This window comes from Poecilia latipinna, unplaced genomic scaffold (assembly GCF_001443285.1).
Source record: "Poecilia latipinna isolate Pla-1442-1.1 unplaced genomic scaffold, P_latipinna-1.0 Scaffold1291, whole genome shotgun sequence".
Taxonomy (NCBI): Eukaryota; Metazoa; Chordata; class Actinopteri; order Cyprinodontiformes; family Poeciliidae; genus Poecilia; species Poecilia latipinna.
The window spans coordinates 39,344-54,461 of record NW_015113907.1 but is presented as its reverse complement, the minus strand read 5'-3'; the positions used below and the strand labels follow the sequence as shown (position 1 = coordinate 54,461).

The window sequence follows — 15,118 nt, the reverse complement described above, 5'->3', positions numbered from 1 at the left end:
CGATGAACGTGTTTTGTATGTTCAGAAAAAAAGGAAGTAAAGGAAATTTACAACCGCCGCATGTCTCGACACCACTTCTGTTCGAGTGTGCAACAGTAGCTTCTGGCGATGTTTGACATTTATCATTGATACAGAGCGACAGAGTAGATTGACACTTCAAATGAACAGAAAAGCAGGTCAGCCGTGGCGGTAAACATTTTCTTATCGCTCGGGCACAACTGAGCCCCGGATCCACCCGGAGCACATTTCCAGCGGAACAGACGGCTTTCTTCAATCGGCTGCAGCTTATCCCCCGGTGGGACTTTTTCCACGCCACGAAAAATACCACGCTGACACTCAAACGCTGAGTCGACCCGCCGCCGTCGGAGGGGAGGCAACTGACTGCGCACGGAGGATGAAAGTGCGATCTGAAGCAGCGAGCGGAGAGGGAAGCTGGGAATGGCGGAGTTTTTATCAACGTCTCCGACTGCCAGACAAATCTATTCAAGCTACAAAACTCCGGGTTGGACAGGAGGACTTGAAATGTCAAGATTACCGCGACTCTGCAGAGTATCACGTATGTCAAACCCGACATTTATATATAAAGATCAGATTAAGGGATAAGTTTGACTGTCGTTCAAGTTTGACTCATTTTGTGACACCCAGTTGTGACGATTTTGGAGCAGCCATGTCAGGAAAAGTAGGTAAATCCTAGAAAAGCATGCATGAAAAACAAGAACGGAAAAGTTTCAACTGTTATTGTGTTAGTTCGCACTACTTTGGAAATAAAAATAATCCCGAGATCACAGCATTTGATTAGGTTTAAGACCGAAAAGTTCTATTAAGGTTTGCATGACTGATCAAAAGCTCAGTAATTATGAATGTGTTCCTTGAATGCATCATTAAACTCCATTTAAAAAGCAGCATGCAGTCACAACATAAAAAGAAGACTGAGCATTAATCTTAAAAGAGTCACTTTAGAGCAAAAAAAAAAGATGAAGGTGAACTCAGACATGGAGCTTCACAGATTTCTGTGGTGAAGAGAAATCAACCCCCCGCACCTACTAAAGGTCTAACCTCTGCCTGCGTTTACCTTGCGTCTGAAGACGGAGAAGGCCAGCCCGCAGGCCTTGCAGAGCTGCCCGGCGCTCCCTGAGCTGGTGGGGGGGTAGGTGGAGTACCCTGCGCTGGGGGCAAAGCGGAAGGGCCCCGCCCCCGCTCCGAAGCCCGGCTGCGGTGTCCGCACTGTTCCCGTGCCCATCACCTCGTTCAGCAGCCCGCAGCATGACGCCCACATGGACGACGCCCCCGCCTGCCGGGGGCAAACACACATATTGGACTCTCACTAACGAGGAACGCGCATCCTCACGTTCTGCTTACGCTGCAGTCAGTAGCATGCACTGTTTTTTCAAACTAATCATGGTTTTTAACTGCGGAAGACTTGCACAAATTGAAACTCTCCCCATGTATGTTTTGTTGATGCAATTCTGTGTCACACATTCCTGTCCTCCTTTTCAGGAACTTTGCATGATGCAAGAGCTGGAATTAAAAAGTGAAGTCATGCGTTTTCACTGGAGAGCACAAATTTCTCTGACTTTATCATCAATGTGAGACATTAAAACATCGTTTTTACATGTGATCCCTGCAAAGCCGGAGTCAAATCAAACATGCCGACTTTCACTATGCAAGAGTATAGAAGACATATATAAAGGTATTATATTTATCATATCAATTGGGCTGGTATTCACAAATGATTGTACTATATTCACCATGTTGGCTCTGGGACTTTAACAGGTGTTTGAAAATGTGTGGAATGCTCTTGGCTCAGCTCAGTGTTTTCTACTAAAACCCTGCAGTAATTAACAGCTTATTTGCACCTCCCTCAATTTTCTATCCATCGCACACAGAATGCATTTCACCCTTAAGTGACAGAATGTCGTGCAACGAAAAATGCACTCATTGTGACTTGTACTGTGAATAGTTGCTGAAAAGTCGCTGATGTTTCACATCCCTGGAACACATTTAGTTTGTGGAGTTACAACCTTCAAGTTACTGGGATGCAGTAGAGCCCCTGACTTTCCAAGAATTCCCATTTTAGGAGACGTTTGTCTTTGGTTTTCCGATGTTGGAACAAAATCTGACTTCCGGGTACAAATATAACAGACAGAAATGAGTCCAGGTGAATTACACCATCATAAAAGTTTTCTAGCAGCTGGTGGAAATAGAAAATAAATAGAAAATAGAAAAGCCACAGGATAAAGACTCATGCTGAGTAGATATATTGCCTCATAAAAGTTATTTGGAAATCAAAACAAAACTCAAAAAAATCAACAAAAAAATAAACTGTATCGAGCTCAGGTCAGATTTTGATACAGTTTCATTCAATTACGCAACAATAAATTAATCTGTTTTGCTTCACTTAACTGCATCCAATTCAGCTCAGTTTGGCTCTAATTAGTTCATTTCAGTTCAAATTAATCTACTAAAAACAATTCAGTTCATTTCAGTTCAGTCGAGTTGATTGAACTTTAGTTTGCTTACACTTTGTCCATTTCAGTCCACTTTAATTTAGTAAATCCAGTTCAGTTCACTTTTATTTCATTTCAGTTCAGATTAGTCTCACTCAGTTTAACTCAATTTAATTCAATTATGTAACGCAAAATTTATAAACATCCCTTTTATTCAACTGAGTCCAGTCAGAACTACATTAAAATGAAATTTTATGCAATTCAAAACCGTTAGATTCAGTTAATTACAAATGCTTATGAGTGAAAATGTTTCTGTTAAAGGAAATTAATCAGTAACTGAACCAGTTAATATCTCAGAAGATCTTTCTAAAGCATTATGTGACTTTCTAGTGTGTGTTGCACATCACTTTTAACCATCATTAAGCTAGATGAAAGCAAATGCAGGGCCTTGTTGTTCGGCAGACTGGAATACACAGGAGAGAAAAAAAAACTCCCGACGTTTCGGTTCGCTTCAGCAGTGCCGAGTCACGGAGCGAAGACGGAGCGTTAGGAGCCGCGGCTCCTCGGAGCATACAGATGAGATGCGGGAGGAGAAAGAATACTCCTTCTGTTGTTCCCCCGGCTTCCTGAATCGATAGCTGACACGGGCGTAATGTAAGGCGGCTCTGTGTGGGAAACAATGCAGTCCACCGGGTCCAGCCACGTCCCGTCTTAAGACAGCGCTCTGTCACAAACACCCTGTGATCTGACCTCACCCGTCTGCTCAGGGATTCCTTATGTAATCTTTAGGAACAAGGCTCTATTTGTGGAGTCAGGTGGGGAAGGAGGCAGCGCAGCCAGACAAGTCAATGTGTCTCCCTGCAGTCGTGTCTCTTTAAAGTTCAAATCGATAATATTTAACAGCTTCTTGTAAAGTCTGTCCATTTCTGCTTGCCTGCCGCTTGTCCTTCTACTTACTTACTATTAAACCGATTGAAGAAGTCTTAAGTCATTTCAGTTTTTTTCTACTAGGGGATTATTAATAATTGATTTATCTTTTAGCAAACTTAGTTTACACCAACTTGAAATGCAGAATAAAATTTTTTTTTAAAAACACACATTTTGCAGTCGGAACAACAGAAAAGTCAGAAATATTAGCGAAAATGAGCCACAGTGCCAAGCGTATTTGTTCATACATCTAGTCTTATTTCCCTGCAGTTAAACCACAATGCACAACACTTTGCTTTGCTGGTATGAACTCGACTGGAGGTTTTACTGCCCAGCAGTCTCCCCGGTCAGATACATCCTCCCTCGTCCTGAAGGGAAAAGGCAACATTCACTGCATTCTCCAGGACAGGAGGAGAAGCCACTGCAGTCCGGCTATAAAAAATCAGGCTTATCTGGCTGTTTGCCAGCAGCTCGACTTTCCCCTAGTGTCACTTCCATTAGCAGGCTCAAAGCCCTGCAGGCGGGGAGTCCCGGACAAACAAGCAACAAGGGCTTCTTTACAGGAGATCTATAAGCTCTTCCAGAAACATGGACGGTGTTTTTGTTCTCTCATCATCTTTGGTCGGATATTCAGCAAGCAGTGGAGATGTTTTACTGAAATTAAACACCGCTAAATACTCGCGAAAGAACAAGTATGGCAAAGCAGCAAATGCCAACAGAGGACCAGTCTTCAGTGGAAATCTTGGACTTCATAAAATCAGATAAAAATAATTCAGTTCAATCAGCCCACTGAGTTCATTCCAGTTCAGTTAGTTTGGTACGAATCAACTAAGCTCAGTTCAGCACAGCTTAGTTTAATGTTGTTCAGTCTGTATATATTGGCACTAATATCAGTATCGGCTGATATAAGTCATTTTTTAACATACAGTATCAGTCATGTAAATGAAACTCGCTGCCATCTTGTTTCTGGAGAAGGAGAGGAGGACGCTGGTCATGTGACGCCGTGGGAAACTGCAGATAAGCAGAGGTGAAGTGTGTGGTCGTTTTCTTAAATGTGTTAAAAGGGAAGTGAAATGTTTGTAACGTACAGCTAAGGAAAAACTTAAGAGAACACAACAGTTTCTCTGATTTTACTCCTGAGGTATATTTTTGAGTAAAATGAACTTGTTCTTTTATTCTATGAACTACTGATAACATGTCTCTGAAATTCCAAGCAAAAACGTGATATTTATTTGCAGAAAATGAGAAATGGTCAAAATAACAAAAAAGGTGCGGTGCTTTTCTTTTAATAATGCAATGAAAACAAGTTGGCTGCACAGTGGCGCAGTTGGTAGAGCTGTTGCCTTGCAGCAAGAAGGTTCTGGGTTTGATTCCCGGTCTTTCTGCATGGAGTTTGCATGTTCTCCCTGTGCATGCGTGGGTTTTCTCCGGGTACTCTGGTTTCCTCCCACAGTCCAAAAAAAAAACATGACTGTTAGGTTAATTGGTCTGTCTAAATTGCCCCTAGGTGTGTGTTTGCTCATGGTTGTGTGTCTGTGTTGCCCTGCGACAGACTGGCGACCTGTCCAGGATGTACCCCGCCTCTCGCCCGGAACGTTAGCTGGAGATAGGCACCAGCACCCCTCCCGACCCCACTGAGGGACAAGGGTGTTCAGAAAATGGATGGATGAAAACAAGTTCATATTCATTTAGAAACAACAATGCTAATGTTTTAACTCAGGAACAGTTCAGAAATCAATATTTGGTGGAAAAACCAGGAGGTTCAGTGCAGTGGTCTCTCCAGTTTTCCACCTATGTAGTTAAAACATGAAAATTACAATCACAGCACATACAATCATTTGTTGTAGTTTAAATAAAAAACTCAAATCCATGGGTCTTAGAACCACTGATGATACCAGTTTTAAATTTGTAACCAAATCTGTTGTCAGGAAATCAACAAAGCTTTAACTTCACGTAACAAAAAAAATCACAAAAAGACAATCTGAATCAAAATTGTCTTCAAAATACAAAATTATATCAACCAGGGCAAAATGAACCTACAAATCAAAACAAAAAAAATCCATCCATCCAATTTAAGATTCAGTTAATTACAATTCAGCTTAATTGAATTCTTCTAAATTGAATTGAATTCATGTCATCTTAATTTAGTTTTAATTTTCGTTAGTTTAAAATTCGGTAAATTCCTTTCAGCTCAGTTTGCTTTCAGATCAGTACAGCTCAGTTCAATTAAGTTGATAACAACGAGCACCAGCAACATCAATAAAGCAAAACACTCACATTTATTCAAGTTGCGGTTCAACACCATTGGATTTAATTAATAATAAATGCACGAGTTAAAGGAAACCAGTGAACGTCATCAAACTTCTTGCATCCAACCTGGTTGTGTTTCAGAAACTGACAGAGGCCCAGACTTAAATAGAAATCCTACAGGGAAAAGACTCGTGTAGATAAAAAGGATGTCTGACCTCATAAAATGAGCCTTTTTTGGTGAACAAAATGTGAAAAAGAAACGCTCTGGCATCCGGAAAGCTAAATCAGAAGTAACTGGGTCAAAGAGGCAGACCAAAGTGTTTAATTAGGACTAAAAATGAGTCAGAAAATGCAAAACAAGGCCTAATTAAGATGGATTTTAATGAATCGCTATATGAATTTTTCGGCACTAACAAGTTCTCCATTCAGCAACTGAATGACCCTAAAAACTTCCTCCTTATGAAACATTTCCACATGTTCCATGTTGAATTAGTGATGTATGACAATTTGGCTTTTGAGGTCAGTCAGCTGCAGGGTGGATTAAAATGTTTGCGTCATCAGAGTTTCTCCGAGCGCAGCCTCTATGTGACATTTCTCTTTGGATTTCAAGCATATTTAATGGAAATGAACTCTCCTGGCAAAAAGAAACGCTGCGATTGATAGAGGTAACGCTTTTAAAAGATGAAGGAATGTGTGATTTTTACCACAAAATGCTTCAAACGAGATGCTGCTTGAAAATGGGAGTTTTCTGTTTAGCTGCTTTTAGCGAATAGAAAAGATCTTTTCAGTCACTTGCCAGTTGATTGGTGTTTTACTATACCGGGACAAATATGATGCATTTGGAGAATATTTAAGGAGAGGAGATGAAGCCGAAATGGGACGATGAGCTCCTTGCACTGTTCCTTAAACTGCTTGGCCTGAAGTGTCAATAAAAATGACTCTCAGATGAAAAGTCGAATAAATATTTCAACACCTCTATTCACAGAAGCAGCTTGATTAAATAAACGTCTTTTTTTTTTTTTTACATTAAGTTTATCTTATTCTCTTATCCAGTAGTTTTACATAAACAAAGTGGCTGCCTGTAGAGGACAGACATAATCAGTATTTTTGTATTTTTGGATCAGACAATAATTGTTTCTGATTTATTTGATTTTTACTTTTTTTTTACGTTTGTCATCCCAAGTTAATAAAAATTCAAAAGTATTATAACTGTTTTTATTTAAAGGTATAAAAAACAATGTACTACAACATATTATGCTGTGACCTGAAGTGCTAAAAAGTTACATAAAGTGCAAAACAACCAAATTGTGACATGAAACCAAAGTATGTATATATTAAGTCATAACATCTACAATGTTTTGCAAAGGTATTCACATAAACTTCACATTACAACCTCAAACTCCACTGTGTTTTATTTTACAAATAAAAATGTGTCTAACTCAAATCCAGAGCCACAAATTGCCTTCATAAGTCATCTACTTTGCAGACAGGCACCATTTGTGTATAATATAATATAAAAAACATAAATCACCATCCTGTGCAGATGCTATTCTTTAGCTGGAACAGAAACGCTGTTTAGAGCTGATGAAGCTAAATATGAGAGCATTACTGGAAGAAAATCTGATGGAGGCTCCAAAAGATTCAGGACTGGGATGGAGGTTCATTTTTCAGGAGGAAAAAATGACATTCAAAATGGTCCAGTCAAAGTCCAAATCTAAATTCATAACATAATCTGTGGAAAGATTTGAAAACTGCTGTCCACACACCTGCACCCATTCTGAAAGAATGTGAGCAGTTTTCTCCAAAGTATTGACAAATGCACACCACACTTTTCAGATTCTTGTTAGTACATAATCAGTTCGGGTCTGCACATTAAATACATTGAAGGTTTAACTTGTAATATGACAAAATTAGGAGAAATTCAAAGGTTATGGGTCACTTTTACTCAGATTAACTTAAACAAATAAAATCCCAGACATGCTAGTAGCTTTGCTGGTTCGAGTAAACCGTATCCAAAATCTTCTGCTCTGCCCCGGTTTAATATCTTTTAAGGTAAACTGATACTGACAGTAATAAGAACCCAGATAATAGCTCTAAATCAGTCACTGGAGAGACTTCCAACACTAAATGCCGTCCTGCTGTGGACAAACCGCTACATAATTCTGCATTAAAAAGTTTATATTGGCTGGATTCTAGAGAAAAGTAGCAGCAGATGGAGGTATTGTGCGGAATGTTGATGTTACTGTTCCAGGAGAGCAAAGTTAACCTGTAGAGAAGGCAGCGCTCTCCTCTTCATCTCACGTTGCCGTCTTGTCACTCAGGCCCGGTCCGTGCATCTGTCCAGCCATCAGTTCCCACATCTAAGTACCAAACAGATGGTGCTATCAGGGTAAACTCTGCGCCTTCCATCCTCCGCCGTCTCGTCGGCGCTTTTCATTTCCTCTTCCTCTTTTTCGCCCTTTTGCATCAGCTCCAAATGCCATTCACTCCCCGAGAAGGTAGATTCAGTCAGGGATATTACTGTCGCTGAAAATTAACTCGATGCGGTTCGGCAGGAGGATATTGTGTTTGTTTTTATTTTTTACAGACTTTGAAATGTTTTGTTGGGCATGTTGATTGTATTCTTCAGTCCTTCTGTCTGGTGTCCTCCCTTCATGTGTCTCTCGATTTCTTTCTTCTGCCCTTCCTTCCTCTTTTTGATCCGTCTTCCTTCTTGTATCCTTCATTGTAAACTTTCAGCTTTGAGTCCTACGTTATGTCCTTCCATCCTTGTGTTTCTCCTTCAGTCCTTCTTTGTGATCTTCACTGTTCTTTTATTTTCTCCTTCCTACTATCCTTCATTTTATGCCATTCTATCCAAGTATGGAAAAGTATGCAACTTTTCCATGAGAAATGAGTTCGGACCTTGCATCTGGCTTCAGGAAATCATTTGGAGATGTAAAAAAAACAACAAAAAAAAGCAAAACAAATGAAGCTATCACCAGAAATGTGTGCCTCCTGGATGTCCTTAATAGCTTTGGACTTTTTCTTCTTCCACTTTAGATGAAAAGCCTGAGGTGAGTTTTGCCTAATTTGCAACAAAATGCGATCTCCAAAACAAAACTGCAGCAGATTTTTGTTTTTTACTTATGCAATAACTGGTAGCTTTAAAAAAAAAAATATAAAGAAAATCAACCGTGCATGCAGAAGCAGTGTGGATCCAGTCGAGTTTTTATGTCGTGACTACAGCGGCCTCCATGCAGCAGTATATTTCCCAGCTTGAGAGCAACGCTTGCACACAGCAGCGCCGTCCCACATCCACAGGGGCAGAAAAGCTGCTTTTTAATTTAAACCCGATTAGTCAATAAAACAACGCGTCCATTTAGCTTCCCTGGGACAGCGTGAGTGAGGATGTGCCTCTGGGAAAATTTACTTCACGGAGTTAAGCCGTCTGTTTCTCTTATCAGCCTCAATTTTGTGATTAACAACTGTGGAAAATGTGACAGTCTCAACCCAGATAAAAAAAAATGACAACAAAAAAAAACCCCGCTCTATTTTCAGTGACAATTAAAGACGTGTCGACGCTGTTTTTTTTTGCCTCAGAACCAAACCACGTCCTCTGCGACTTTTTCCAGAATAAATAAGTGCCACAGATTCTCTGAGGCTCCATTCAATGTCTTTGTTTTCATTTTCCAACACTGGCTGAACTCAGCGAGCTCTTAACGTGCAAAAGTGTATTTCAGGTTTAAAGTGAAGTTGTTGGTTTCTGGTTGGCAGAAACCAGCAACGTTTTGGATGATTTAAATATTTGTTTTAGCCATAATTTATTCTATTCAGTTGCTTGAATTTTTTTCGTACAATGTGACATATTCAAGATAACTCACATTACAATTTATATAGTTAAAAACATGTCATATTAAGAATATGATGAACACTATTTTCAAATCAACACTATAAGCAACACAAATGGTGAACTTTTAGAACAGTACTTAAAGTATTATTAGTAGTAATAGGAGTTGCTTAGTTTAATTTACCTACTTCATAATTATACATAACTCTGTGTAGGTTTAGAAGCCAAACAAAAACACATTTGCTTCCAATATAATGTAAAAATATGTTAAATCTAAACTTTACATCTTACGGTCCTTCTCCTTACAGATTTCTCCCCGAATCCAGAAACACACAAAGCTAAAAAGCACACAGTTGTGAACAATTTACTTAAATATGATTACATTTCATATAATATACAAAAATTATACATACCTTGAATATTTTTTAAATTCTCCTTCAGTCATTTAAGCAAGTATTAGGTATATGTATGTATATTGAATTAGTAATTGATTATTCCTTCCTTTGGGTGTAAATATGTGACGATGATTTCCACCCACTTTTTTGATGCCAAATATTAGTTTTTAGAAATTAAATCTATAAATTTCATTGGCTCTTCAGCTTTTAATGCTGTTTGACTTTATATTCTTTGATATACTGATAACTGTATTTTATATTGTGGCTCTTAATAAATGTTCACCAGTAAGTGTACTAGTGGCTCAAATTAATTGTGGATTTTATTCTACATCAACTACTATTAAAATGACTATTATTATCACTGGTTGTGATCAGACTTTTAAAATCTATGCATATTTACCTTCACACTCATCAACCTCGTCTTTTTTCTTGTTTTTATTTTGTGTAAAGTACATTGTTTTACCCTGGTTGTGTATGAAAAGTAAAATAAAGATGAGTGATTAGATATTTTCCTACACTTTACCCTAGCAGCACTCATAATAATAACAACAATAAATAAGTTAAAATGTGTAAGTGTGACAGCCAAGGCAGACATTTACTACTTGGATGTTACTATAGTAAAACGACTATGTTGTTTTTTAAGCTGCTTTCCCCAGGGTGCCAGTAAAAGTATTTCTTTATGTCGTTTCATCTGTACTTTTCTTTTTAAAGACCGTTTGCTATGTCTGGATTTAAATGGCACAGAAATCCATGTTATTTCTGATGCAGAAACAGGATTAGCGCAGCGAACTGTTTCTCACTTGAAGCAGCAACGTGTCATCCAGCTAATGGCACTGGATGCACAGTGCTGATTGTTTCATTGTTTTTACTCCACTGTTTGCTTTAAATGTGACTGAAGGCTACATCTTCCTCGGCAGGTGGATTCCAGCAGCTGCAGCAGCGGTTTCCACACTTAATAGCAGGTGATAAGCAGTTTTTCACACTGTGTTCTCACACTGATGCCTGATCGTGCATGACAGTTCACCTTTCTCCAGAAAAGCCACCACTACCACCACCACCAGCAGCAGCAGCAGCAGCAGCAGGGATCCTATGACATCATCGCCTTCCTCTTCTTCATCAGTTATCAGCCCGGATCGAGCTGCCAGACCGCTTCATCACCCTTTTATATCCAGTGCTGCTGCAAGCACACCGTGCAGACTGCACACACAACAAGAGGGAAGGGGGGGGGGGGGTGAGCAGCTCCGGACCTGATGAGGAGATCCTCTCCTGTCCAGCCCGAGACAAGCAGCCGCTCCGCCGCCTGACCGCAGCCTCTCTATCCGGTTAGAGCGGATTAAAGCCTGACGGTGAATGGACGTCTATGCCAGAGCTTTAGTCCACTAAACTATCACGCTGGGGTCAAAGCTGGCCCATTAGAAGGCTACACAGTGTACCCAATGTTTATCAGCGTGGCTGGGAACGCACAGGAAGCGTTTATAAAAGCTCAATAGGGAGACAAATGCAATCTGACAGCGCGTATTTAGGTGTTAAACTCAAGTCATACTGCAAATACAGAATTCTAAGTCTGCTTGTTTTATGTTTTTAGAGATTGTAAATTCAATTTTTTTTAAATTAAAGGTTCGGGGACCCCCCCCCCCCTTGCTTGTCCCTGCAGAATCGTGCACAGTTTACAAAAAGAAACATACCATCTGTAACGCTAAAAAAAAATTAAAAAAAAATGCCACAGATATGTTTAATAAAATAGATGCACATACCTTCATTTCTCTCCCCCCGTTAGAGGAATTTGACGAGTAATGTCACAGCGACGACCATTGCCAGCGCATAGGGAATCAAACCATTACGTCTTCCCTCTCTCCAGCTGCCAGTGTGACTGGAGTAGGCATAACGTAACTGTAAGGAGAGCTGCAGCCAATTGGAGACGTGGATCAGCCGCTGGTATCTTTAGCAGCCAATCCATTTCAGCGTCTTGCCCAAATTGGGCGTTCTGGCCTGTGCGTAATGACGCATCGTACGGCGCTGCTTTATCATGAAGAACAAATGTTCTTTCTCGAACATTAGAGAATTTCATTTTTACTTTTTTTAAAAATAATGCCGCAGAAAATCGAAATGCGTTTATTAATGAGCTTTGCAAAACGTGTCTGGATTTATTTGGATGGAAAACTCGTGTTTTCCGCAGCGAGTTGCAATTTATTGTTGCAGCGGAAATAAATGCAAGCTTATTTAGCGCCACCTTTAGCCTCTGCGTACGTGTCTGTGTCTGGCTGCTCGCAAAAGCGAGCGGCAGTAATGAGATTAGAGGGGTTTCCAGCGTAACTTTGCAAGTGACCGCTAAGAACCCGCAGGGGGCAGCAGATAGCAGAGCCGCAGATTCATCATTATTCAGACACGAGCCCAGCTGCAGGCCGCAGGGATGTTCTTGATGTCCTCGCTGCGTGAGACACGGGAGTCACGCAGAGATGGAAAGTTTATTTAACAGTTTGTTCGCTCTTTCAGTTTCGGGTGCCTGGAAGTGGTGGTGCAAGGTGCCAACCACCTCTGCCGCATCTGCCACTGACCTGATGTTCTTGCACAGAGGCACATTAAGATATCCACTCAGGCCTTCAGGGCAGCAGTGACACAGTTTTCTCCCCACAGTGGAGCTGTCTCTGCAGCATGCGATCTGTAGTTCTTGTGTGCAAACTTCCCCATGCTCGTTGTGATGATGCAGAAAATGTTCCATCCTCTCTGCTTCCCTCCAAACAGCCAGTTTTCAACATGTTGTAGATAGCATCAGTTGGTTGCTATGGAGACGTTGTAACCCAAACGCTCTCTGGATAATTTCACTTAAAACAGTGAGCTTTGGAGATTCCCCCCCCTCCCCCCTTCACCTTTTACCTTTTCCTCATTGAGTCTGACAACCATTCGCTAAAATAATTGTATCATGAATTTCCAACAAGATGTATGAATAATAATAAGAAATTACAGCACAATTTCAATAGGCCTTCGCAGCGCTTAGCTGCTCGGGCCTAAAAATACTTGTTACATTTATTTTGATAGGAATTGTTGGTGGCACAAATAACTGTGCCATTTTGCTATAAAATATATGTGCACTGTATCTTTCAGCATTGAAAGATACAGATTAAAAATTAGATTTTTATAAAAAATGTCACTATACGCTGATGCTATTGCAAAAAAGATTAATTTATAGAAATGCCTGCGTTTGTGAAGTTATAATTTAAGGCGACTTTCAGGAAAACTCATCAGGATTGCATGTGGATGGCTTTAATTGTTTTTTATTCATACTGAAAAAAAAAATCTTCCTTCAAATTTGGAAAATGCATTTAGGATGAGGTGAAACACTGTTAATAAATGAGGAAAGGTAATAATTTTATGAAATTATTTGGCTTACAGTGACAATGTCTTGATAGAAGCTGAAGGAGAAGCACTGGGGTCATGAAACGAGGCTGGTCCAAGAAGGTCTGGACTGGTTTAAGCAGGAGCGGATCAGGACGGGTGTGTTGGGAATCCGATCTGCCATGACAAGCTGTAAGGATCCATGAGAGAAGATGATCAGGAGGAATGCCTCTAAATAATTTACCACAGATCCGTTCCCTCTCAGGTTTTAGGTTTCGAAAGTTAAATCTTCTCTTTAACTCGGCACTAAAGTATATTTATTTACATGCCGCACGTAGAACAGATTTACAACAAATGTCATCTTAACGCACATTGAAAAAAGAAAAGGAAACAGTGTGAAAGGCCAAATGCCAGAAACGACTGGGGGATGTGAAAAGAGAGTAGAAACATATAAAAGACAAAACCACTGACCCATGAAGATGCTCTATGTTAATAAACAAAGAGTTATTAGTAGCAGCAGCTCTTTTAGTGGCTTCACTTGAGAGAAAAACACAGCCAGTGTCAAGATGTTTTACCCCTTAAAAACGGAGTACACAGAGTTAGTGGCAACGTCAGCTTAACTGTTTGGTCTAGGAGAGAAACAGCATTAAAACATAGATCCAGCTCCGTGACAGAAAGAGAACGTGAAATTATTGGCAGCCTTGTCTTCTAAAGAGAACAAAAAAAAAAAAGTTAACGACAACAATAATTGCAGATAAGACATAAGTGGAGAGTAATAGGAGTAGCACAGTGATGAAAATGGGAAAGTTTGTCCTTTAGCACAACAGCCTTAGATTGCATAATGACAGAGAAACAAGAGCAAAGCATCATTTAAATGGGTCGTTGTTTAAAGCAACATGTGGAAACGTCATGGGATATTTTAACATTCTCCAACAATAGATGTCTGTTGTCAGCTGACGTGGCATTAAACTAGGACTTAACACAACAGTGGGTTTGATTATCTCTGTCATCTGTTGGGCAATCCAATAATTACAGCCAACAGGAAGTTTTAAGATAAATTGCAAAGTCTGGAAGAAGAAGGAAATGTTCCCAGCAGTGAAACACACCTTGCATTGTACTCTGCTGCACTGTTTTAAAGCACAATAAGTAGGCACATCTGATTAAAGCCACCAAAAGTAAACTTTACGTGAGTCCTTGGGTATTTCGTTCAAACAGGTTTGAAAATGAACAGCTAAACAAATAAAAGCAGGCTTGTGCGGAACAGAGCGATCCATTCATGTGCAGAGTTGCTGCAAATTCAGAAAATAGGGGTATTAGTCAAGAAAGGTTGGATTTGACTTTTTATCGCTCTGTGTGCGCCAGTTCGCACAGGGAGCATTTCCTTGGCAGTGGAATAAATGGATTAGATCGAACACACAAACAAATGTGCACATAAAATTCTGCCTGTACAAACTGCTAAAAAAACAACAACAACAACAACAACAACAAAAAGAGGATGGTGATTATCTTGAACACATTTGCAAACAGAAAGTTCAGCTAAGGTCCAACAAATTCACACAAAGATGACCCAGGCATGTCAGTAAATTAAAAGCGGTTGGAAATCTCCCAGAGCTGCTTTAAAAGCAAAACAGCTGCCAGAACTGAAGCTATTAAATATCGCCTAGGCAGGATGCCCAAACCCTGTCATCCTGAAACCGTAAAAAGGTTGAAGCAACCAACATCCCCTTGCTTCATGTAAATTAGAAATTCATGTTCACAGGAACAAAACAGTCCTAAACTTTCACACAAATCGTTTAGGAGAAATGTTGACGTTGGAAATATCAGATTTTTCTCTAAACTCACTTTTGTTTTTGTATATAACACTTCGTATGGAGTGCCTGAAAACTGTTTGCACTCTTCATGTTACATCCAAAAAACGTAAATGTACATTTACGGGA

The 15,118-nt window shown here is 40.0% G+C and overlaps 1 protein-coding gene across 2 annotated transcripts in view; it reads right to left on the bottom strand.

Moving 5' to 3' along the window:
* Positions 1 to 11,740, bottom strand: part of rnf34b (ring finger protein 34b) — a 32,784-nt gene extending 21,044 nt beyond the window's left edge. The window contains exons 1-2 of one of the 2 annotated variants that reach the window (XM_015055044.1): positions 11,603 to 11,740; positions 1,073 to 1,291 (exon numbers count right to left, since the gene is read on the bottom strand). In XM_015055044.1, the coding sequence (XP_014910530.1) occupies positions 1,073 to 1,291; positions 11,603 to 11,608 (225 nt within the window). In that variant the 5' untranslated portion in view covers positions 11,609 to 11,740. The remainder of the gene's footprint in view (positions 1 to 1,072; positions 1,292 to 11,602) is intronic. The other variant, XM_015055043.1, reaches the window with a different exon arrangement.
* Between the last annotated feature and the right edge of the window lie 3,378 nt (positions 11,741 to 15,118).